Source organism: Melozone crissalis, unplaced genomic scaffold (assembly GCF_028551555.1).
Source record: "Melozone crissalis strain CALT ecotype California unplaced genomic scaffold, PUWL_Pcris_2 ptg000018l_1, whole genome shotgun sequence".
NCBI lineage: Eukaryota > Metazoa > Chordata > Aves > Passeriformes > Passerellidae > Melozone > Melozone crissalis.
The window spans coordinates 40,251,002-40,277,262 of record NW_026535796.1 but is presented as its reverse complement, the minus strand read 5'-3'; the positions used below and the strand labels follow the sequence as shown (position 1 = coordinate 40,277,262).

Below are 26,261 nucleotides of genomic sequence, written 5' to 3'. Positions count from 1 at the left end.
TCTAAAATGGCTGGTACAATGCTTTTCAGTAGCTTGCTGGAATGAGATTTAGTGAATTCCCCCCTACTTCAAGCTTCTCAAATATTACACAAGACAGGATTTTGTTCATTTGTTGCTCTGTTAGAAGAAATATTCGGGGGGTGACAGAAAACATACCTAATAATTATCAGAAGGAATTAGATGTGTTTTCTTAGGGAAAACCCTTTCTTATTTCTCTTCCTTCTAGCCAGAATTCCTACAAGAAGCCAACCTAATAATGGCCAAATTAAACTATGTGGAAGGTGATTACAAAGAAGCTCTGAACACATATGCTAGAGTTGGTGTCGATGACTTGCAGCTGACTGCAGTGGCACCGTATCGGCTGCGGATGATTGCTGAAGCGTATTCTACAAAGGGTAAGAGGGCTCTTTCCAGTATCATCATGTGGAAGTAGTTTTTAAAAGTTAATTTATATCTTGTCCAAAGATGAAGAATCTTTTTAGTTTGAATGTCATCTACACAATAGTGGAGTGCTATATTCGTAGATAAAATAAGAGAATGGTCTGGGTCCTTTAAATTATTCCGAGTTTGTGATAGTTGACAAGACTTTTACCTCAATTAATATTCTAACTGTGATATCACTGTACTGTGATCTCATCAAATTTTTTGAGTGTATGTATTTAAAAGTCCTCTCATAAATGTCATAGTAGCTGTGGCTAGTTGCCAAAAGTATTATCACTGTTGCTGAAAATTAAGGGCTACAAAATGCAGTGCATTTTTGTGCTGGCTGTGGGCAGAATGGAGAACTTTGATTCACAGTGATGCCTTTTACTGAATGTTAAAATGCTCAGCCTAAGCTAGGTTGCATAGTTAAATTGCCACTTAATTGAGAAGAGTATTAATAACATGCTAAGTGACTTAAAGCAATTAATCAGTTGTGCACTTTTAATTTTTTCTAATATGAATACAGATTTTTTTAAAAATTCAGAAAGTAAAGGTAATTAAAAACGATTTTCTTCTTTACTACTCTCGTATAGTGAAAATTGTAATGCTGGCCTCATGTCTTAAGGTGGCAGTGCCACTTCAGTTTAGAAAACTCTGTAATAGACTTAGGGCTGGCCAGTGTGTTGGGGAGAATGGCAGTTCCTATGCCAGGGGCTTCTTACAATTTCCTGAGTGAAGTGTTTGCTTTGGTTTGCTGTGTTTAAGCATGGCTTTGGTTGCATATGTACTTTTTGTTATGGCAAGAGGAGAGTCAAAGGCAGCAAAAAATTTGTAAGAGACTTCTATAGCTTTGACTGACGATTGATCAAGGATTGTTTTCTACCAACACTGTCCTTCAGTAAATGTTAGACAAGCATGAATCATGTCCTGTAGAGATGTCAAGGACATACGGGAACTAACTGGTAGCAGGGACAAAAGGATGCTTCATAAGTCTGGTCACTAGATTAAAGTGAGAAGTGGCAGTGTAGGGGAAATTCTTGTATATGATGTAAATCTGCTCAGTTTTCTCAAACAGCATCTCTGTGGGCTTTGGAGCAGTGTCTGCTTTGGGTACACTTCCACTCAGGGTTGTGGATTTTGGCTGTTTTTCTTGTTTTGTTTTTTAAATCTATGAGGATGTCTGTGGAATTTGTCATGTTCTTTCCATGGACTTGAACAATTTTAAGAATATAAATTTGCTTTTATCTCCAAGGAATTTAATTGAAACTTTTCCCAGAGCTCAACTCTTCTGGCTTTGTTTTATTTGGCCTCATAAGGATATGAACCAGTTGAAACCATAGTGGCATAAATTTTGTGCATAAAATCAGTATTATTAATTTTACTGAATTCAAACATAATGTATTAGAAAATAGAAAAACAGATACCTTTTCTACTCTGGAATATTTTGTAGGTTCAGAATAGGTTGTTTTTTTGAAAAAATGGCAACAGAAATGCAGCATATTTTCTGTCTAGATGTGTGGGGTTTCTTCTTCTGATTTTAAATTTTGTTCTTAAAACATTGAAATCTGTCATATCAGGCCTGATTTGTTGTGATGGGATTTCATTTCCAGTTGAGTGAAATTGCAGGACAGTTTGGGTTGGAAGGGACCTTAAAGATGATCTTATTCCCAGCCCCTTGCCATGGCCAGGGACACCTTTCTCTAGCCCAGGGTGCTCAAAGCTCCATCCAACCTGACTGTGAACACTTCCAGGGATGGGGCATCCACAGCTTCTCTGGACAGCCTATTTCAGTGCCTCACCACCCTCACAGTAGACAATTTCTTCCTGACAGCTAATCTAAACCTGCTCCCTTTCAATTTAAAGCCTTCATCCCTCGTCCTGTCCCTACATACTCTTGCAAAATGTCTGTCTCCAGCTTTCTTGCAGGCCCATTTAGGTACTGGAAGGTAACTTAAGGTCTGCACAGAGCCTTCTCCAGGCTGAGCAACCCCACCTCTCTCAGAAGTTAAAAAAAATTTAATTTTCTTTCTTCTCTTAGTAGAGGATTGCAAGACTATAGTCTTCTGTGTGATATAGAATGAGGTGGTAATCACCTTAAATTCTAATTCTTAAATTAAAATCACCTTAATTCAGTCTTAAATTTAGTATTCAAAGTCTGGACAGGTTTAGAGTAGCTGACAACTAAATAGCTTATGTTTTCTGCCCGGTAGTGTGCATTTAATCTCACTCTCTTCCCCATTTCTGGTCAATGTTTTTCTTTCTCCTTTTAAGAATGACTGTAAACTTTACAGTCTGAATTCAGTGTCTCTTCAGAGGTGACTGAGGCTTGTAAGTATTACCAAACTAAATACAAGTTATTTTTACAGAGATTTTGTGCTTCACTGGGAGTTTTATTTCTGCTTGTATGTACAGGGATAACTAGATCATAGAAAGTTTACAAAACTCTTCAGAGCATTTAGATTTTATTTCTTTGGCAGTCATAGCACCATGTTATTAAGCAGTGAGGGACTGTCCATGCCTATTTGCAAGCATTGGCCCAGCTGCACCATTTAATGCTGCACCATGCAGTGAAAGGTACCTGCTGAAATTTCCCTGTTTGAATCCAGTCCCAGTGGATTTGCAGTCTTGTATACTATTGTGTAGTGGTCAAATACTGATATTCTTACCACTGAGAAAGGCAGAGGGCAGATAACAAATGGTAGTTTTTAATGGCCTTAAAATAGTTTTCATTATTTAATGTGGGACCACCTCCATGTACTTACTTTTCACTGTGAGGCTTCATTCTGTAACCCCAGAGGTGATGGATTGAGAGGGATGCAGGTGTTGACATGTTTATTTTTCTACAGTTGTTACAGGGTACTTACATGAGCATGTTGCCCTGTATCCATAGACAGTTCCACAGCTCACACCAAGCCCTGGGAATGAGCTGCTTTCCAGATGGCTCATCTTCCTCCTGCACGTGGAACACACCAAGGGTCTGTCTCTGTTCCTCACAGCCAAGGAAGGGTCTGTATGGATGCAGCAAAGTACTAAATGGAATCAGGGTCAGCTTCAAGCTAAATTCTGCTGGAGTTTTATCTACTGACAGCTAAAAAGAAGGGGAAGAACAGCAGTAGTGACAATGGTGGGGAGAAAAAATGGAATTGGAACATGCAAGGGAAAACCAGACAACTAAGCCATCTACTGCCCGTGGTGCACTCATGAAAGGGGTCCTTTATTTTTATTACATAAATGAGTTAAATGCTTATATATGTATCTTTAAAATAATGATTTTAGCTTTTTATGCTGCTTACTGCTTTAGTTGAGGACAGCATATTTAGAAGTCTATATATGAGAAGAGGCATGATATGGAATGATAGTAAGTCAAGCCAAGGATTCAAAGACTCTCAAACCCAGCAAGGAAGATTAAATGATTGTTATTTTCTTGGAAATACCTAGTTAGGGAAATGGTGCTTCAACTCTTCCAAATAAAGTTTCTTGCTAGATTTGTCAAAATGCAACATTGTAAAATTTCAACAAATTTAAAAGAAAATCCTATCAACTTAGCTTTTGAAATATTTACAATACATGTGACTCTTTGCAAGCCTCTGGTGTGTGGGGAATCACAGGCTGTCAGTGCCCAAGAAGTGCTGGAAAGTGATTCCTTTCTGTTGCTCGTTCTAGGGAAAGTGTGCAAAATTGTTACTGTGGTGATGAAGCCATGGTTGTATTCTATCAGACTGAAATAGCTTGTGGGACAAGTTGTTTGGTTTTAATTTTTTTTCCTGGCTCCTGGCAACAAAAATTACTTCTGGTAGTGATGTCTTGTGCTTTATCCTGACTTGCAGAAGATGTGGGATGATCTGATGGAAAGGTATCTGGTTCTGTGTCCATTAAAACAATGGGAGCAGACTAGCTGTGTGAATGCATGAGGCAAAGCCTCAGAAACTTGGTTAGTATAATTCCAATATTTTCCTGCCTTTTCTTCACACTTTTCCTCAAATTCACATGTTAAAAACAGAGTTGTAGAAGAAGATTATTTTATGTAGTTAACTTCATGGACTAGCATACCTTTTTGACTTTACACTGATGTTTTTATGTGTATGCCCATAGAATGATTACACCTAGTGTTTTCTTTAAGGAAGGAGCTAATTTTGATGCTGTGCTTCTGAGTAATGATTCTGTATGGGTATGTAGAAGGTGTTGTGTGGGATAGAGTGTTAATAAAATCATAGTTTTTGTATTAAATATATAATTTTTAAGAATTCAAAGACTTGCTTGAAAACATGCAGTGGGACATATTTAAAATACAGTATAAAACAAAAAAACATAGCTTTTCAAATCAATGGACCACTTAGTATTTGCAAAAACATGAGGATACTTATTTGGATCTGTTGGTTAGCTTTTCCCCCATCTGCTTGTAAATTTATTTGACACGTAAGTAGAGGAGAAGCATAGAATAAAACAATTTTCTGTAGCGAAATGCCTATGGTTGGAGTTGCCAGCTTGTTTCAAGAGGGTGTGATGAGGGAGAGAAAAATAGGCATAAAAGAATGACATTGCTGAGGAGACAGGCAGGTTTGCATGACTGTTGTGGCAATGTGTTAGCCTGAGAGCAGATGTATGAAATTGCTGGAGTTGGCTCTCTGAAGCTCTTGTCTGTTGGTCACAGGAGCATGTCATACCTTTAATATGAAATTTTAAGGAGCAGTACAAAAAAAAGCAGATTTTCTTTTCTTGTGCCACAAATATAACTTGGCTATCAGTATGGTTATTAGAGATGTCTTATGTGGATTGAGCAAAGCTAAGAAATGAGGCTGTGCAGGGGAAGGAGGAAGGAAAGACAGTCTTGAGATTGTGGTGACAAGTCTTGGCTCAAAGTAAAACATAGAGGTGTTTTGTGCATTTCTGGATGCATTAAATACTTGATATTTAAGTATCCTGATAGGAAGAACTACTTTCTGATAGGTAGGGAAGGTTCCCTTGTTCAAAAGGTTAAGTTTGTCTCTTTAGGGTCTATTTGTTTACTTTCTTCCCTAGATCAGTTTAATTGGCAGTGCTCAGTTCTGAGATTGTGGAGGATCTTAAACTCATGAAGAATTGAAATAAGACAAGTTATGAATCCATGAAGAAGTAAAGAGTGTGTATGTCTTTTGCTTTTCATGTTGAGCTTGTGTTACTAGCTCCAACTTTTCCTACTTCCTTCTCTTACAAGGCCAATCAGAAAAAAACTTTCATGTGCTGTTGCCATACAGAAGCATGCATTTATAATCCATTTTAATACTAGGTGAAGCTAATAATCTCCTAGGGCTGTGGCCTCTGGGAAAAGAACAATTAAGTTTCTGCAAGTTTTCAGCAGTATATGAATGAGGTAATATACTGGAAAACATGCATAGGCATTATTCAAATACTGTGCAGGCAGTATCTCCTATGTTTCTAAGCAATTTTGTTTGCTTATGGAAGCAGAGATGAAATGCATGCACAGTGGGATATTGAGGTGTTATTTTGGGGAGGAGCAACTTGTCAGGAACTCTGCAATAGCAAGTATTTATTTAAATAGGAAATAAGCTTGTTGAAATATTAGGTAACATAATTCTGATACTGCCGGCTAAGTGAGAAGACATAATTGAAAAAATGAATTTATAATACTTGACATTATGAATTAGTGACCCTTTCTAAAAATGCTTGTGGAGTAACAGCAATTTACAGGTCTGACATTTCTTAAAGGCTGCAACTTATTAAACTTGATTTTAGTAAAGAAAATGTGTTTATAATTAACACAGTGTATAGATTCACTGAGAACTTCAGGTATCTGTCAAAATGACTGTATTGCATTACAGTAATGAATTTTTATTAAGTGTGTGAGGGATGTTGTTTTGTAAGTTAGATTGTGACATTACAGAATTTTAGCCTTATTGCTGCAGGTTATTTTACATTTTTATTGCTTACATCTTTGTTTGAATAACTGTGTTTACATTTAAATGATGTATGTTTAGAAAGGTGAGGCTGTCTTTACTGCTGCTGACCCATATTCAAATTTAATGTTGCATTTACCAAGTTAAATGATTGGCTATTAATTAGTTCTGTTTACAGAAACATGGAAATACTCATTAGGTTCAGTGGCAGTGTCAGGTGCATGTGGATTGCTTCTTTGCATCTAGGAAAAGCTGCTGCACTTACCTTTAATCATATGCAATTGTAATGGGATCTTGTGCACTGCTAGCCTGTGTCAGCAGACACCAAGCAACTCTCATGGAAGAATGCTAAATGAAAGCTGGTTCAGTAATTATGCTAGGGATCTCTAGACTCATTAGGCAATGGGTCAAGAACTCAGGTTCCCCCCTCTGCCTGTCTTGCTGTGCAAGTGTTGCAGACTGTCAGCGAGCATTTTGCAGACCATGGCTAGGAGGCCTGTGCCATAGGGAGTTCAAATTTTCTCCATTAAAACTTTTCTTTCCCCAGACTACGTTTATGGCATCTGCTCTGCTGGAGCAGGGACTGGAAGGAACCCAGGCATTTGTCCTGCTTTCCTAAGTACTGCTTTTAACTCTCTTACTTGAAAGCTAGACTCTAAAAGAGAATATTGTATTTCTTATTAAAATAGACTTCTTTAGGACTTGGGCAGTTTGGTGGTGTCTTATTCTTAGTTTCTCTCAAATCTTTAGAATTTCTTCAGAAACCTTCCTTTGGCAGAGTGAAGAGAGTTTAAAAATGTTGGGCTCCAATTAAAAAGTAGTGATTCTGGCCTCTTTTTCTCATGCCACAGGAAGAACAGGTATCAAGTAGAGCTTGTCTTTTTTCCTTAGAGGTGCTTATAGGAGCAATCCTGACCCTTTACAGCAGAACAATGTAAATTCCATAGTTAAATAATTTCCTGCCCCTGAGCAAAGAGCTTCCTTGATGCCCATTCCATGTACTGGTGTGCAGCATTTCTGCCTTTGGGGAGCGTTCAGCAGAGAGAGGTCCACTCACTCCAGGATGTGCAGCAATAACCAGTCCTTTTTCCAGCTTTTAGCTCAAGCTTGAACTTTTTCAGCCCTGCCACTAGATGCTGGCCTGTTAAAGGGCTGTACTGTAGCAAGAATTGACTGGCATATGGCATTATTAAGAAACAAATGTGTGTACGGAAAAATACTGATCTCTTCTATGTAAAAGATATTGCAAAAGTCTGTTTCTTAAGGAAAGACAAAGATTGGAATGCATTATATTTAGAGGAAAAGTGTGACCAATTGTTTCACAACAGTTTTCTCAGATGATGTTAAAAGAAATCCCAAAATACTGTTATGCTTTTTTCGACTACTTGGAGTAATAAGTAGGTATTCAATTCAGAAAAAAAGGTGAGTATTTATTGTTTTTCATCCATTTTTACCTCTGAGTATCTATTATAAATACATTTCCTTACACTTTCTTCTGTTTCTCTTTTCCTTTATAACAATTACTTTGCAAATATCAGTAGGGAATTGAAGACAAAAACAGCCCCATGCTTTGCTTTCTAAAAAAATCTCTGAAAAAATTCTCTGCAAGCAAGAAAAATCTTTGATTGAGGACTTAATTAGTCCATTCCTTCAGTGAGATTAGCAGTGTGTGTTCTAAGTTCAGAAATGAATAAATGTGGGAGTTCCTTGATAGCAATAACAATATGCTAGACATGAAGTTTCTTTAGAAGGAGGTGAAAAGGGGATTTTTGTGTACAGCATTTGGAACACTTACCATATAATGTAGCAACACTTTGCATATCATATATAGGGAAGACAAAGTTCTTTATACTAAAATACACTTGGATTTTACATGTCTATGTAAGGAAAACAGGAAGCAAACCCAGAAATCTTCCTGTATTGAGGCATGTATCTCTCTCTTGAAAAAGCATGCTTATTGACTTAAGTGTAGAACAGTAGTTCACTGTTTTTCCTCTGTCCTTTGATTTCTCTACTGGAAACAGGAGATAAACACTGGGGTGTATTATTATTTGTGGTCTTTAAAATGTTATACAGGCAAGGTACTGGCTGGGATCATGGAGAATCCTCACATACACAATGCTCTAAGTGGTTCTGTTGGTTTTTTTTTGGAATGATCTCAGTAGTGGTCTGTGTGGTAAGAGCACTTGGTAAAGATCTGAACTGTGCTGTGGATTCTCTTTTGACCTTTGAGCAGCTATGGTGATATGGGCGTGTGGCTTAATTGGTTTTCCTACAGAACTGAAGTCTGGGTTTTTTTGACATAAAAATGGGTGTGAGGACTTCTTAAAAATAGTTTGTTACTTGTTCTTGCTGAGGCATCCTCATTTTTGGGTAGTGGTCAGCTTCTGCAAATGTGATAGTAGGGCCAGCCTGGTCTTCTATTTGTAAAAAATGTTTACTTGGCTTAACCTTGGCCACTGATTTAAGACTATAGACACAAGAATGCCACTTATTCCAAGTGATAAAACTGTCTAGTGTTTGCTTTCTGAATATTTTACAAAATATGGGTAATTTTTTGAAAATTTAAGGAAAACCTTTGCAAGTTACCATATAATTTAAATATCAGGAATATTATTTTGTTGTCCAAATGCTGTTTGTTGCTCTTCTGCTCTTTTGACAAGCAATTTTAGAGTTACCTTGCAAAACATGTAAACTTAATTAGTATGGACTCGTATTTGTTTCACTGCTTCTCACTTTCTTTTCCCTCAGGAGTCATCTTGCTTGATATCAGGACTACATATGTATGAGATAAGTGTCTTCCCAAATTAAAATTGACCCAGTTTGTTGGAAGCTTTTATCTGAAAATGATTTTAACTGGAAGGACTTAAATTTAAAAGCCTTGAATATCAAAGTCAACTTGTGATACCAGTTGTCATGATACTCTTGAATGCAGAATCAAACAAAATAAAAGTTAAATAAAGTACAATAGCTATGGCCTTTACAGAAAATGCAGTAACATTTTATAGATATAACCTGTACTTTTTTTTCCAAATATCTTTAAGTAGTGTATAAACAGTTAAAGAAATGGCTATCCCTGGGGGGAGAATGGCAGATTCCTGTCTGGCAGGTGTGGGAAGAATCACAAAAGGGACAGTTGACTTCTCTGATTCTATGAAAAGTCTTCAGCAGATAAATTAGGGTTATATGTGTTTTTTTGAACTTCATGTGTTTCTCTTTTGTATAGGTTACCATGTGCTTGTTCTTGTTTTTGAGGGCCTAATATACAGCACGCAAACTATTCTTTTAAGTGGTCATTTCAGAATAGATCTCCAAATAAACTTCCTTCTCAAAAGCATCACATGCTTAAAATATATATAATTTCCTGGGTTTAATAAATGTACAAAAAAAAAAGTGATGCTAGTTATATAGAAGCATTTCTCTAAGAAGTAGTGTTCTGTACTTCATCAAAGAACACTTAAAATTTAGTATGTCCCTGCTGCATTACTTAGAATTTCTGGCTGAACACTGAGGTGTTTTCATATCATAATGAAAAATTCTCAGCTAAAATAAGAAAATGTCTTTGTAGTGAGTTTTTCAGATTTAAATATTGTAGTTATGGCCATAAACTGTAAAAATAGAAAGAATAAATCTGACTCAGATCTACAAATAGTTGAGTGATTTGCTTGATGTAGGAGATGGTTACTTGGGGGCATTGGCTGTTCATAGTGTGGGAGAGAAGGAATGAGGAGGAGTGATTCACACACAAATTACCTGGTGTTTCAGTCATTTGATGTGTTTATTGCAGTGCATTTACTGTATTCTTTAGTCACTTCAGAGTTTGGAGGTGTGCGTGTAGGATTAGCAGGAGTTTTAGTACTGGATCCAGGACTTTGTGCTAACTGGATGTATAGCACATAGAGCTGTAAGGTATGTGTTGTTTGTACTGGTAATAGGGTGGTCTGAAGGGTAAAGGTGGCCAACAAACTGTGATACACACTTAAAACATCCTCTCAAGCCTGAAATCTGGCCAGAAATCTGGATTTGTACTACTTGGCATTCTACAGACATATGCCCAATATATAACTATGTGTTTTGTTGATGTTTTTTGTTTTTTCTCCGGGAATGGATTCTCAAAACTTTCAACAATGAATAGATAATACAGTAATTTAAATTGTGGACTATATTAATGTGGGAGCAGTTGAAGGCACTTTAGGACTAGCATTTACTGCTGGCAAGCTGGAAGAATGATCTGAAATAAATCTCTTAACATGTGGAAAGTGCTGCTGCAGATGCAATTAATTATTCAAATAAATATAAGATGAAATTGTTGGCTTGAAGGATATGAGCTGGTGGTCTCTTGCAGATCATAAGTGGAAGATGATTTTTACTAATATGTAAGGGAAGTCATGAAAGTTCAACTGATTTTTAATACTTTTTTAAAAAGTATCCCTTATGAAAACCAGGAAGTCTTTAATCTTCTCTGCTCAGTGTGGTAGAGACCTCCAAGTGGAGCCATGGATCCTCTTCTGGCACAGTGAGTCAAGGTGGAGGTAACCATTTGGAGAGTGTCCAGAGGAGATAAAAATTATTAGCTATCAAAGAAGCATGAGAAGAGAAATTGGTGAGAATTGATATTTCTTCTTGAGAGCTTGTCTCTCTCTCTAGATGAATCAAAGAATATTCTGAGTTGGAAGGGACCCAGGAGGATCATGGAGTCCAACTTGTACATGAATGGCCCATAGGGGGATCAAACCCCCTATGGGGTTATTGGCACTGTGCTCTAACTTGCGATGTTTTGTGAAGAACAGAATAACCTTTCTATGAGGATTAATCAAATTAATTAATCTAGAGAGGGAGACTTAAGAAGGGGGGAAGAATACTATTTGTGAGAATAGTTGAGCTCTGTGGTAATTTGCATATGAAGGCCAGGGCATCCCTAGTGTCAGAAGTTTTAAGAGCAGGTTGGTCCAGTGTCAGGGGTTGGTTGATTCCTCTATCAGATAAATTGATTTATATTCTCAAGGTCCTTTCCAGCACTTTAATTATCTTGAAAATAGCTGTAATAGAAGTGACTTGTGTAGGAGTTAGTATTGATTAGTAAGAGTTGTTGGATTTTTTTTTGAGACAAGTGAAGATTTTTCTTTTACTTCAAAGCACCATTTAATGTATTTGTTGAGTAGGTCCTGAGCAGAAAAGACTTACATGACCTTGATGAGTGAACTACCTCTTCTAAATTTAAATACAAAAATGACACTTCCTAACACATTGTTTATTTTAAATGCATTTGTTTTTATAGATACTTTTGTCTTGCACAGTGACTGGGTTAATATTACCTTGAGTGCCTTTCGTCTCTGTACCGTGGTTTCTATGATCATTCTGGAAAACTGAAGACATAGTAATGTAAAACTGGTATAGAAAGACACTATATATTTTTATGGTAGATTGTCAAAATGCCTTTAAAATCAAAATTGCTTTAAAAATTGCTGCTTCTGGATTTATAATTATTAAGGAGGAGTAATTTTTATTTATATATTTATTAGTGTCTGTTTTAGGGGACCATACCTTCACTTCCTTTGTTTCTTCCCCTGAACTAAAGGGGCTGAACCTGGACTATGCTTTAGCTATTAATATTATATATTACATTAGTTTGTAATGCTTTGTTTGAATTTTTTTTGCCTCCCAAGGTCTCTGTCTTGAGAAGTTGCCAATATCTTCCTCAGCAAGCAATCTCCATGTGGACCGAGAACAAGAAATTGTCACATGCTATGAGAAGGCTGGGGATATTGCTCTCCTCTACCTTCAGGAGATAGAAAGGGTAAGTTGGGGTGGTCTTCTAAATTGAACATTTAAAGATTGATATAAATGCCTTTTTGAAAGAAATTTGTGTGACCCTTTATTTCTAGGAGATATACACTGTTGCTTTTTATTTAGACTTTGAGGTATATTTGGGCAAAATGCAGTACACTTGGGGCTGTGTTCTTTGGCTTGTGAATGCTGTTAGAGTGAAGTGAGCTGGCAGTAGCCCTCTGATCCTCTTTCAGACCCGTTGCTTGCAAGCCTCAGGCCTGTCACTTTACAGCTGTCTTTGAAGGAGTTGGAAGACACATTTAGGGTCATGAAAAACAGAAAAAGGGCAAAGAAAACTGATGCGATGGGGGAAAAAGTGATTCATACTGTTTTTAAAATACATACAGCTTTTTATTTTCTGAGGGGTTTTGCTGTTTTATTATTTTCTTGTAGTGGCTGGTAGACTATGTCACCACCAAAAGCTGATTACATTTTGACAACATTTTTAATGCTGATGTAATACAATTATTTCGAAATGTTTACAATTATTTCTAAATTGCTTTTTGGCAATCACTCTGGAGATAGCTTTTAATCTTTTACTGCTCTCTGCAGCAGTCTTTTCTAACCTAACAGGAGTTCTAAATTTTTGAATACCATCACCTCCTGCTACTGAATAAGGTCGCAAATGTGCTTTTTCATGTTCTTCTATTTTGTATACCATTCTTCACAAAAATTTCTGAAAAAGTAGTATAAAATTTTGCTTAGCAGCATTTCTGCTTGGTAAATTAATTCTCTCTAAGGGTACAGCCAAGAACAAAAGGGTTTATATTTAGGTGGCAATGGAGGTAAAGCTAGAAATGGTCTATTGGCCAGCACCTACAAATGGCAAAGATTTATCCAACATTAAATGTTAGCTTCCATGGAAAAGCACACAAACCTTGATTTTAAGGTTTTTTTTTCTAAATACACTTTCCCCCCGCCATTTCTTGTGTTCTCTTAGGTAATTAATGCCAACATACAGAACAGAAGCCCTAAGCCAGGGCCCACTGCACACGAGCAAGAGCTTGGTTTTTTCCTGGAAACAGGACTTCAGAGAGCACATGTTCTATATTTCAAGAATGGGTGAGATTTGACTCTTCTTTTATTGTGTTTACTTTTTTGTTTAGGTTTTGCATTTGTGATTTAACTGGACATAACTTTTAGCAATTGTGGACTGTGTAATTGTTAGGTTTCTTATTAATAAAGTAGTAACATTTTGATTAAAATAGTGAGGCTGCCCATATTGTATTTATTTACATACTGGAAAATTGTTTAGTCAAAGTATATTAAGCAGAAAGCATTTTATAGTTTTGTTTACTAAATGTAAGAACTTAAATTACCTTAAGCTTTATCTATTTGAAATTTACTACTGAACACTGTTAAAGAGTGATTGTCAACATATTGAAACTGTTGGTATTTATAATTTTGATTTTGTAATTTTTTTCCAAATCTCTTCAGTTATCACTTATTTTAACATTATGCTGCAGGATAAATGTGCATGAAGATCAACAGTATGTATACAAGTATACAATCTTTATTGTACCTGCCCTGTAGATCCCTTTAGATTCTGCGTGGGACTTCCTTTATAATTTATTTTAAATAAGGCTTTGCTTAAAAGCCTAAAAATAAATTCAGTTGCCACACAGAATGAGAAAAAGAATACAACACTTAATTTTTAAGAACTTCAAAACTCGGCACAAATGGGTTTTAAGTACATTTCTGAGATTTGTTGAAAGCATGTAGTTTAAAAACTTGTGTCTGGGGCTTCTTATTTCATTAGAAAAATGTGATTTTATTGAAATACTGGAACTCTTGATGGGACTACTGTTTTGTACCAAAATTGCTTCTTATTCTTTCAAATACATAAACCAGAGATGAAGGAAATACTGCAGTGTCTGTAAAGAGTTCGAGATTTTAATGTACTGAAGGTAGGGTAAAAAAACTAGCTGAGTTTTAAGCTGTCCAGGAATTTCAAAATGGAAACAATCACTACACTTCTGAAATCTCTTTCTTAAAGTATTGAAGTGGTGCATTAACATGATCTGAGACTTGCACTTTAGTTCTGTTTTCATAATTTAATTGCCGGAGGAATGGAATGTTCTGAAAGCTAATTTTTTTTCATTTATCTGAACTAAAAATAAGATTTCTGTTTTCATGTCTGCACAAAAAAATAAATAAAATACAGTTACTGCCAAAATCCCAGTGGCAGTCATGGTTAAGAATAAGCTAAGAATTCCACATTTTGAAGGATTTTGATTGGAGGCCAGGATGGAAATAGTGCATTTAATCTGACATGTTTTGTGTAAAAGCAACCAGCAGTAGACATAGCAGATTGCAATTAATGAAGAAAACAAAAAGCAACTGCACAAAAAGAGTCATGCAGTGGATTGTTAAGGAATATTCAGACAGGAGTGTTTTTCCTAGACTGTATCAGCTGGTCTGGTGTGAGCTTTGAAAAATTTTATTTCATGTGTATTTTAATTCTTCACAGTGAAGTTGTTGGTGAGCTTCTTAACTCCTACACAAGCATATTTTTTTTCTTGCAGTCTTTAGTACAGTGGTCACTTGCAGTTTATAAGCTAATTCCACATTATATATAGAATCTTGAATTTCTTTTTCTAATTTTGTTGGCCAGTGGTACTGCTTTTGTGGTATGATATGAAGCAAGGTGTTAGGAAAAATAGGTCTGTGACAATCATTATTTGACATATTCCTGCTGTTACATCCTTTAGTTTCCTTCCTTAATTCAAAGTCAATCACAGTTCTTTCAATATTTCCTAATATGGTCATTGTTCCAGGCTGCTTGTCATGTGGCTACTTTTAGGGCTTGCTTTTTTATTTTTTTCATTTTTTGTCTTGGGTTTACCAGAACTGAAGAGAACTTCAAATGTATACTTTTTCTAATAGGGATAAATTATAGCTTGCTTTTTAATAAATCTATTTTAAGGATGTCTTGTTTCATTTTTAAATACATCATCCCTCCTGATGTTAGGTTACAGAGAGTAGATTTGAGATCTTTACATGAAGCTTTGCAACATACTTCAAGTTTGAATGTTATCTAAAATCATCTTTATACATGTGTGTCAGTTTCAAAGCAGAAAAGAAAATAAGATAACTTTTATATATGCTGGAAGACCATAATTTCAACAGTAACATAGGGAGTATTGCTGCCTACCTAGAAAGTTGGTTGATTTACTTCAAATTTCCCTTTCATTTGTTAATAGTACAGAGATTTTCTTTTAAGTCTATTAATCGAGATTTTGTAGAGAATTCAGTCATTCTCTTTCAGGTATGCATTATCTTGTATAAAAAAACTAGAAAGTGCTTGAAACTTAACTTAGCCTTTCTGCTAAGTGGTGGTATTTTGAAAATACATGGAAATGCAATTACCTAAAGGAAAAAAAAGAAGAAATTGAAGTGGAAATAGTCTGAACCAGAAAAGTGTTAGTTTAGTGCTAATAAGACACAAAACTGAAATTAATGGTTTCTTCTGAACCGTACAGAATTTTATTAAAGAAACAAACTACATACCCATTTTTCACTTTGGAGATGAAGAACATTTCAGCTTGGAAATGTGTAATAAAGAAGTTGAGGAAGTTGTTCAAAAACTTGGAGTAGGGTTTGTGTGTTTTTTAAAAAATGTTCTGAAATGGAACTTTCCATTCTTTCAGGCTGATTACATAACTTGTGTAGTAGTTGCTTTGTAATTTCATATTGAAGGAGTTCAAAGCCTTGATGTTTTTCCAAGAAAAGCTGTGAGCACAGAACTTTGACATTGGTATTTAACATAGCTATTTTCAAGTACAATGCCCCTGAGAAAGGACAGCTCTTTAGGTACCCAGTGTTTCTTCTATCCTAGTATTTGTGTTGTGAGATTTACAAATTGATTTTGTCTGGTTTATGGTTTTTATTTTTGAGGTAATAATGTTCACAAATATACTGGAAATGTATGTTCTTGAAGCAAACTGGCATTTTGGTTGAAGTCTAAAATCAGGAGGCCATCATGTGAAAATCAAACTTACCTGGATTTCAGAGCCATTTTTTTTGCTTCTGCTTTATTTTACACCTCCTCCATGGATATTGCTCTGGATCCAGACTGCAGTTTGGTCTAGTCTCCATCATGGTTCACATTCTCAGTCAAAACCTGAGCTTCCCAGGGATGATCTGTACTCCTCATGCAGCCATTACCTCTGCTGGCACTGTCACAGTGAAGTAAGACATTCCTAGTCTCCTCCAGCAAGTTGTTTCTTATAGACTGGCTTCTTCTTCATAGAAAATTAGCCCTGAAAAAAACAAATAAAAAAATAAATAATTTTTTCTCATTTTTCATATAATTGAGATAATTGATTTATATTGACTCTAAATGTTTGACAAGCACAACAAAAGCCCTCCTTAGAGTCTAGGACTTAACTATGTAGAATTTCTTTTATCTGTTTTTTTCTTTTCACTATAGCATATAACAGAAATAGCATAAGAACATTACTCTCTTTCTGGTAAAAGAGGAGCAGTGGATAGGAGGCAGTCTATAGGTGCTTCTGTTCCACATGTATATCCATACAGTGCTCACAGATAGGGGTTTTCTGGGGGTGAGGTCCATGAGAGAAAGATTTATGTAAATGCTTGACATAAATGCACATGAAGGTCCTGTAAGATCAACTCTCTGCTGTATTAGAATATAGTGCAAGATACCCATCACTCTGCATCTCTTGAAATCCTTTTGCACATCCTACATCAGTCTCAAAACAAGTTGGTGTTTAAGTAAAGAATAGAAAGTAAGATGAAAACATTGAAATCCCACAAAGTATCACATTTCTTATATGTAAAATATCACTGCTGTGTGTTGGAAAGCAAACAAAATCACTTCTGTTGCAGTTTTCAACACAGCTTTGTTTTCTATATGCCTGCTTTTGTGTTTGTGTGCTTAGGAAGCTAAGGCAGGAATATATTCAAGATAGGAACAAAAATAATTTCTCTGTGATTCTGAGCAAAAATAAGTTTTCAAAGGATACTTTATTGTCTGTCATATCAGATGCTTTCCTCATCCTTGCTTCCAATACTGTTCTCACCTGTTAGTTTTCATTGAAAAAACTATTTGGACATGAGAGGAAATTATTATTCCCTCAGACATTCAAGATAAAATCATCCATTATGAATGCTTTCTGTTTCAAACCTTACTGTATGTTTATTACTCAGAACTGTGTCTTAACTTCAAGAGTTGAAAACAAGATTCCATTGTGAATTTACAGGTGGGAAACCGGGCAGTGTTACATGGAAGACTAAGGTGGATATAAACATGAGGGAATTACTTTTATTCAAAATCTTACCAAGTTTTGTAATAACTAGTTATACAAAGAACAGTGAAAGTAATGTTGGTATCTGAGTTAGGTTCAAGACTGATACTCTTAATAGTTTGTAGTTGGGATTCTGACTCCAGCTCACTTTTTCCAAGAAGATACTTAGCATTTTTTAGCCCATGTGCCACATGTCTTGCTGACGGTGGCTGTTGATTGCACTTGCAAGTACCAGATAAAAGGTTTTGGTTTTATGTTGAATTGTGATGGGTGGCAGACAAAATGGTCTTGGATCTTCAGAAAGGGAGTTAATATTTCATACACTTCCCCTGCTCCCCTCAAAATGCTCATTTTACTGCCCTACTTAATGTTCTTGTATTTCCACTGTGCAGAGAAGTTGCTATTGTCATTTTCCACAGATCCACCCTCCTCCCACCCTCCTAGTGTGCATTTTCCTTGTTTGCCTTTTGCTGGTTCAGATGCTTGTTTGATTCTTCTGTGGAGTTTTGTTGTCAAAGAAATCACAGCTTTCTGTCATTCTGGTGGGAAGAATTGATTCACTGGAAGGTTGATAATGGCTGGTGTGGCTGTCAGAAAAGAGATGGGACCATGCAGTTGACAGTAGGAAAATACCAAGAAAGAAGAATGGTGGGAAAAGGGAACAAACACTAAGAGATGAGAATGGGGAGGATGAGATCTTCCTCTTCAGGTCGTGAGCCATTAGATGGACTAACTACCAGTGGAACTGCAGTCTAGGCAGCAAGTGTTTTCATTTTGAATGCATGAATGCCAGAATTGCTGCTTCATTGTGCTCTTTCAAATACTTAGGCTTGTGTAGCTCTAATGGCACATTGAAGATGTTTTATTTATAAGCTCAAACATGTGTTAAGAACTTTCAAGCATCAAACAAACATGATCTTTTGTAGCAAATTTGAGATATCTGGGATTTTTCTTTCTGCATGAGGTAACAATGGATAAAATAAGAAGCACGCCATGATAATTCTTTAAAGTAGACTTCTAATATTTTTTTTTAAAGAGTAGTTTAGATTCTGGCAGCAAATTTGGGATTTTCTACATTTTATTCAGAAAATAATGTCCAGTGTTAATTAATGTTTTGTGAAAATTATATAATATTGTGGGTGTACTGAAAGTGTAAGTATGAAAGGGAGAGTGGGAAAACAGAACTGTCTGAAGTTGCAACTATGCTGCCTCTCATAGATAGGTACCTAAATGCTTACCAGGGTGTTTTCCTAATTGTGAATTAAGTTATAGTTCTCCACCCTCTTTAACCTGGTGGAAAACAGACACAGACATTAGTCACAATCATCCAAAGCACCATCCTTTGTGCAGAGTATGTAGGCTTGTCCATTTGATCAGGCCTTTAATAAAGTTATGGAAGCAAGCCACAGAATTGCAGTCCTTTTAATTTTTTTTTTTTTAAATTCCATCTCTGTAGGGCTATAGAAAGCAGTAGGGTAAGTTGCATTCCTCAGTATTAGGATGTTCTTTTACAGCTTAAGAATTAATCTCTTGATTTGTCTCATTTCTTGCTTTTTGCTTAGGTAGTAACTTCTTTTAATATGAAATTGCTTCTGGCCTTAATACTATGTAAATGACTCTTAATTGGCTAAAAGTAATAGCTAGAGTGTATGGATTTTAATAACTGCATTTTTTTGTAAACATGTCAGTTATACTGAAGTTACTGAAATGTCACTGTTCTGATTGGCATGCATTTTAAGAGTTTCACTTGCCCTTACTCCTTACCTTTAAAATAATTACTTTCTTTCCTTTCATATTTGAGTTTTTGGGAGAAAAAACCCCCAAACTTTAAAACTTGCAGTGTCCTTATGAGTTTACAAACATTGCATTTCTTTTTTGGTTTATAAATACAGACAGAGAAAGCACAAGAGAAGGTGGAAGTGAGCTCAATTCCGAAAGCAACTTCTACTTCATTGCTTTGCTCAAGCCCTGTAGATGTCATTGTTATTGGTTTCTCTCCCCTTTTAAAAGATAAATATTTAAAAAATGTGATATAGTAAGTCTCAGCAATGAAGTAATAGGGTAGTATAAGTAGCTCAGCCTATTCACCAGCATGGTTCTGGATGTGCTTTTCTCTCTTAAATGGGAAAAGCTTTGACAATTTAGCCACCAAATTGCAAAGTAGGTGAAGTTTGGTTTAGCTCAGTATGCAAAAATTTATTCCAATTAAATTTTTAATCACTGAAAGGCAGTGGTAGACTAAATATTTGAGGTTTTTGACTGAGAAGCATAAAGGAAATGCCTGACAAAGCCCTTTTCACTAATTGAGAAGATGTTACCAAAACATGCTGTAAGGACAGAATAAATTAATCTTATCAACATTTCTAAAGTTAATTTTCAAACATTCCTTTTTAGTCTGTTTTGAGTATACCGTGATTTGATCTCACTAATTTTGTTATTGAGAATAGTGTTAGGGGGTTTTGTTCTAATATCATTCAAACATAGGCTGCTTTTTGTTGAGCAGTTTCTTTCATTCTTTTCTACTTTTTTATGTGTTTAAAACCACAAAAATAAGAAGTATTGGTGGGGGTGAAGTTTATCTGGACCAGTGATGCCAAAGCACTGTGTTGTCTGATGCTAAACATGCTTTTTAAAAGCAAGAAACTTCTTGGTGATGATGGTGACAAATTTGTTTGTGCCTAAGGTTTGCTACTGCTGGCTTTCATGATTATATACACCTTTTCTGATCCTGCCTTGAAAGCTTATCCTTGATGCCCCTTAATTTTCTTCCTGCACTTTGCTTATATCATATCTACAGTTAATAATTTCTGTCTCTGCTCAGGAGTGAGCACCTTTGTGTAGCTGCAGTTAAGATATTTGCATTATTTTAAACAGAAATACTGTCTGAAATTTTTAAGGAGCCTAAAAGCTGGTCTTGTATCAGAATAATTAAATTAGGTTCTAACATGAGTATTTGGGGTTTAGAGTGCAAATATGTAGACACAAGGATGCAAACAGGCCCTAAGGGCATGTCTGTACAGAATTTCAGTAGATTTTGGTTTTCAGCCTAACTGGCAGATTGCTACTTAAAGAGTCAATGTAGGGGTGTTTTTCTTGAAGATTTAAAGCAGCAAACATTCTAATTGTCTTTAAAAATGAGGAAGATACAATTCAAAGGAGTTTGTTCGAGCATGTTCTGGAAGGAGGCAGTCATAGAAACACACATGTACATTACTATCAGTGTTCATCTGTGGGCTGTCTTTGTCTTGTCTGAAATCACTGAGAACGTGTCAGTTCCAAGTCAATGTTAATGTACCTTAAAATTCCTTGTCCCTGAAAGGAAGGGATCTCAAAGTCATTTACAGACACTGTGGGACATTGCTGTCTAAGTTAATGTGCCCTTTTGCTCTGGCATTCCATCAGCACAGGGAGAGCTGCTGACATGAAAGCACATCCTAGTGAAAAGCAGGTAAAAGCTGTGTGTGTCCCAGGCTAGGAAGGAAACCATGTACCAGAGCAGCCACCACTCTTATCAATGTTACAAACTGTTAACAAATACAGGAAATGTACTTTGCTAAAAGCAGTGTGATGTGGAGATCTACCATATTATCAATGGTATATTTTGCTTCATTTCTTGTCTCTGAAAGCATTTAACTCAATTTTAGGGTGATTTAGATTGTAGTTTTGAGGAGGTTTTTTTGGTAAATTTCATGTAGAAGATGCTTGACAAATCTGTTTTGTGTTTGTCTTGATGTGTGCAGTGGATTGCTGTTAAATGCTTTATGAAGCAAAAGCTACTTCTGTATTTTAACTGCTTTTTTTCTTGTACAATCTTACTGCTTTTTCCATAATACAGTAGAACTTCAGTCACAAGTTTCATTCCCTTGCAGATGCTTAAAAAAGTGTAATGGGTAACTAAAAGTAATCTGTCATGAAGTGTTTGAAGGCTTGTGAAAGTTGCATGCATTTTCATAAAGTGTTTTGTTATTGTTCTTGTAACCCATCAAAAGACATAAACTTCATATGGAAAAAATGCCAATTCCTAAAATTTAATGAAGCTATTGTGATTTGAAGTTCTACTACATGGTATGTGTTTCATCTGCACTGGGAATATAAAATTTCAAGCTGACAAGTTCTTGCTCATAAGTTTTTTTCAACAGTTTTGCAAGGAGCATTTGCAGGGAGTTTTGTGGCGAATCTGCTTTGTTTGGTTGGTTTTTTTTTTTTTTTAAATCTTGTTATAGGGACACATTTGTGACTTTGCAATGCAGTCTTTGAGAGAGAACTCCATTAATGAGAAATACCTACTTAGACCAGAGGACTTAAAGCTGGGATTCCAGTGGACTGCTTTTGTCTCTTTAAAATATTTGGAATGTGGCATTACTAAATGATATTTTGGCTTTACAAAAGTGCTGAATGTATCCAGCTTCAAATGGGTTTGGAGGTTTTCTTGAAATCTGGCCTAATGACTTTCTGTCCTTCCTTAGTGTATGAAGTTGGTGTAATAGTCATCAGCTATTCAGGCTGCCCGTTTGAAATGTATAAATTAATATAATTTTTCACACAGTCGTTTCCATGCAGATGTTTGCACAAGATGAATTTCATTTAGTATGTAGTAGCTGGTCACTCTGTGGTCAAGCTCTGCTGTAGCGCATGGGCTTTTTACAAGCAATTTTTATGTCTTGTGTGATTGGTGATTATTTCTCTAGCCAACTGGTGGCATTCTTTAGCATAACTTTGAACCATTCATATGGGTTTTGTTACTTGGTCATGCTATGTTGGATTTCTGCGCTGTTTAGATGGTCTGGGAAAAAGCCCAAAGATGGCCTTGGGCCCCCGGGTTCGAAAGGACGAGAGGAAGCTTCAGATTTGTTCTTGGTCTCGGTGTTTATTAATTGCTTATCTAAAAGATTTTCTCTTGGCCTGACAGAGTTCTGCTCAGCAGTCAGCCATGGGCACACACTGAAAGCCCCTGGGGCGGTCACCTATCTTTATACCCGGAGTTACGTATACAATATTTATCATTTTTCTCCAATACCCTCTATCCTTATTAACCAGTGTTCCCCTAGTAAGGTCCAATCCCGGAGTGCCAACATCACCACAGAAGATGGAGGCTTAGAGGAAGAAGAAGAAGGAGAAGGGCACGCCCCAATCCCTCCATCTTGCCTCTCTAGACCCCCCTGTACAGGGATCTTAAACCCTGTATCTCACACTCCAATTAACTTGTCCCTTCACCATTCACCCCAGTGAAATCCTCCCGTCCTCATACTGATGTCATCTCCCATGTGGGATCAAAGTCCAGCCACCAGACATTTCTGGCAACATTCCAGGACTCCCGAGCCCCCCAGGGGTAGTCTGGTTCACCCTGCACCCCAGTTCTGAGAGACTGAGATCCCACAATGCTACTTCTTTTAAAATTAGCCTTTATATAAAAGTATTTTAGAAGATGAACTTGTGCTGATGAAAGATGATGCCCATGCTAGTGAAAGATGTGTGGAAACTAAAGTTTCTGAAATATCATGATGATCCTTTGTTATGTAAAACAGAACAGAGATGAGGGCTGTCATGTAATCTGAAGAGTAAAATAAATGAGTAGGTCTCTAGGTAAAGTGATGGGAGTCCTACAGTCCTATAGCAAGATCTCTTGCATCAAACACTAGTTTTAGTTATTCTGCAACTAAGTTGAAAGTACGTACCTGTATAAAAATACTGGCTTTTTTTGAATTTGTACAGAGCTGCAGTTCAAAAGTCAGTATTTTAAACATATTTTTAAACACAGACAGCAACAAGGCAGGCAGTTTTAACATCTGATTTATAGTGCAGTGAAATAGTGCTTTTACTTATAGAAAACTTACACAATATGTAATATTTCTTGTCTCTTTTGGCTCTGTCTTAGGTAAATGCTATGCGTCTTGCACGTAACATCACGCTTTAAGACAATATGTGATGTAACAGCAATGACTTAACACAAAATACACTTTTGATCAAATAATTTTCTTTTGTAACTAAACCTGAAGTAGTGAAATGATTGTCCTATCTGTTGTGTTCACATTGCAAAATTCTGTTGTTCAGGACAACCTAAAGCTAACCCAATCCTTCACCAGTTCAAAGAGAAATTGTATTAATATAAAGTAGAATATTCTCAACTGCTTTTATGTACAATAAAACCTTCAAACAACTGATAAAGAGATGAGAAAAAGGTAAAGCTATAAGACCATTCAATATAATCTATTGTTTGAGAAGAAAGTTCAGACCTGCTAAAATATCAGTGATGCCTCTGAGGGTCTTGAATCTCTGCCAAAGCTGTTTAGGCAGCAGATGTGGAAGAAGTGTAGATGGAGAAACTTGAATTGCAGAAGCCACATGGAAAGCAAGTCAGAGTCAAGAACAGAACACTGATCCCCCAGTCCTCTTCTGGCCACACAGTGGGCCTTAAAGTGTTTGTGCTCTTATCTTTTTGAAATGGAGTTCAAAATTTTATGTTTTGTCTTGCTTTCAGGGTTACAAAATTTACTAATTTTAAATCTCCCTGTTTTAAGGTATTAAGGGGCAGCTAAAATGGATTTTTCTTAAGGTTTATACTTGAAACCTAATGTAATTGAAAACTTGAACTACTGTAGCAATGAAAAAAACTTTGTTTTTTCTTTTTGAGATGGTTGCTTCTTACTTTTTTCCTTGCTTTCCCTTGATCTATGTACTGGTCATGAAAATGTTTCTTTTTTCAATAAACTGTCAGGGAATGTTGTTACAGTAATCAGTGGTGAGGTTCTCAGATGAATATCTCTAAATATGCATCTCACAGAAAGGCAATGAGGCTAAGAAAGGAAAAAAAATGTAGCATGGATTTTAACTACTTTATTGAATAATATTTTAAGGTGTTACTTCATCCAAGTTGGAATACTGTCAAATTCTATGTTTATATACAGGAACTTGACAAGAGGAGTTGGTAGATTTAGAGAGTTACTAAGAGCTGTCGAAACAAGAACTACACAAAACCTGCGAATGGTGAGTTGTATTAAACCCCTTTCCTATTCTACCATCTGAGTTTCAGTAGGCAGAGAAAGCACAAATACAGTGGATGAGTTAGAGACAAATAGCTGGATATGTAGCATATTGATAAGGACCTGTTAGCCCACACTTTATAAGATTACATTTCCTGGTTTAAGAATGATTAATGAATGATTAAAGAATGTTTTGTACCCAGTCTCCTCCCTATTCCTTTTTCTTATTTGTGGTTATAATTAGAACCTGACTGGTCTCTGATTGACCATACTTTCAGCCTTAGTTATAATTGCCTTATTTATGAGTCAATGTAGTTTTATGTTCTGTAAGGTAGTGGGGGTGAGAACAAAAGGCATCATTTTTGTGTGGTTCCTATCAAGTTGAAGGCTATCAAGTTATAAAGCCTCTTAAAGGAAAACCATAAAAGCAAAATCATGAATATTTGTCACTTATATTGTCAGAACCTTGAATCTTTCATATAATAAAAGTAGAGGCTCATTTTTTACTGCCATGTAATTATTTTCAAAATATCCTAGATTAGTTTCCTAATGCTGGGCCTTTAAAACTTCCGCACTAGTAGTAAGGAAGGTAAGTGATTTCTTAATTAATTCAATAACTGATTCCTAGTAAATATATTAAAATTATATAATGCTAGACTTTCAATGGAGAAGGATACTATTGCAAACTTTAATAGGATGAAGAACTTCTTATGATAAAGGAGTTAAGGTGGAAGATGCACATCTTAGGATGCTCTCTGCAACTTGGACTGCTCCAGTGTGTTCTCTCCCATGCAAACAACTGCTCCAGGTCTGAAGAGGCAGTAGAAGTTATTGAGCATCTTAGGTTATTGATTTTCTTAGGAGTAGCAGCTGGGTTGTTTATACTTCAGAAGTATCTGGATTAACTAACAGAAAGGAAAAATTGTTTGTTATTGTTGTTCTTTTTCTTTGTGTTTAGAGAATTGAACTGGGTACTTTTACCTTTTAAACAGCATCATGGCTGGTTTTTTTGGATGTTATAGAGTACAAAAATACATTCCATATAAATAGTCGTCATTAGAAAAAATCTGAGCATTTTTAAGAGTTTGTATTCAGCACTTCTAGGGAAAATGTTTATCTTTTGCTTTTACAGACAATAGCAAGACAACTTGCAGAAATTTTGTTACGAGGTATGTGTGAACAGAGTTACTGGAATCCCCTGGAAGATCCTCCTCACCAATCACCCCTTGATGATCCACTGCGAAAAGGTTCCAATATGAAGAATTATGCACTCAGTAGGAGACCACGGGTATACACTGGAGAGAAGTATGGCTGAGTTTAAACCTCTTTTGTTTCTATAGTTGCAGTTGTTACCCAGTGCAGTGGATAATTTAGTTTGCATTTTTGAAAATGTAGAAGGAATTTAGCAGTGTGTGGATAGATAGATAGATTCTCTGAGGAGAACCAGGGAAGAAATATGCTTCTCCCAGGGGAAGTTTGCACTGCATGCATTAGACCTTTTGTTCTCAGTTGCAGAAATATTTTTTTTTATCCTGGTGTATATGATAGACTTAATATCTCTTATTATATGTGGGATACAAAAGAAAACATGAACTGGGTAGCAAATCAGATTTGCACATTGCAAAATCTGCACATTTTAAAAGTTATGTGCTGCTTCTAGACAACTATTATATGCTTTATCATAGAAAGGAAATATACAATAATATGGAGATTCAAGTTGGTCCAGGAAGCATTATGAAAAAAATAATGTGTCTAGAAATTTGTCTAGCAGTTTCAAAGCTAGTTTATTTTCCAAGGCTAATCTTTTAGCTTATGATCTTAGATTAATTTTGGCATTTCTGTTATGATTCCACCTTTTAATTCAG

At 36.1% G+C, this 26,261-nt stretch overlaps 1 protein-coding gene across 2 annotated transcripts in view; it reads left to right on the top strand.

Annotated features, from left to right (window-relative positions):
• Window positions 1–26,261, top strand: part of TTC7B (tetratricopeptide repeat domain 7B) — a 117,874-nt gene that overhangs the window by 15,459 nt on the left and 76,154 nt on the right. The window contains exons 3-7 of one of the 2 annotated variants that reach the window (XM_054276056.1): window positions 227–395; window positions 11,984–12,114; window positions 13,087–13,208; window positions 24,322–24,400; window positions 25,529–25,701. In XM_054276056.1, the coding sequence (XP_054132031.1) occupies window positions 227–395; window positions 11,984–12,114; window positions 13,087–13,208; window positions 24,322–24,400; window positions 25,529–25,701 (674 nt within the window). The remainder of the gene's footprint in view (window positions 1–226; window positions 396–11,983; window positions 12,115–13,086; window positions 13,209–24,321; window positions 24,401–25,528; window positions 25,702–26,261) is intronic. The other variant, XM_054276058.1, reaches the window with a different exon arrangement.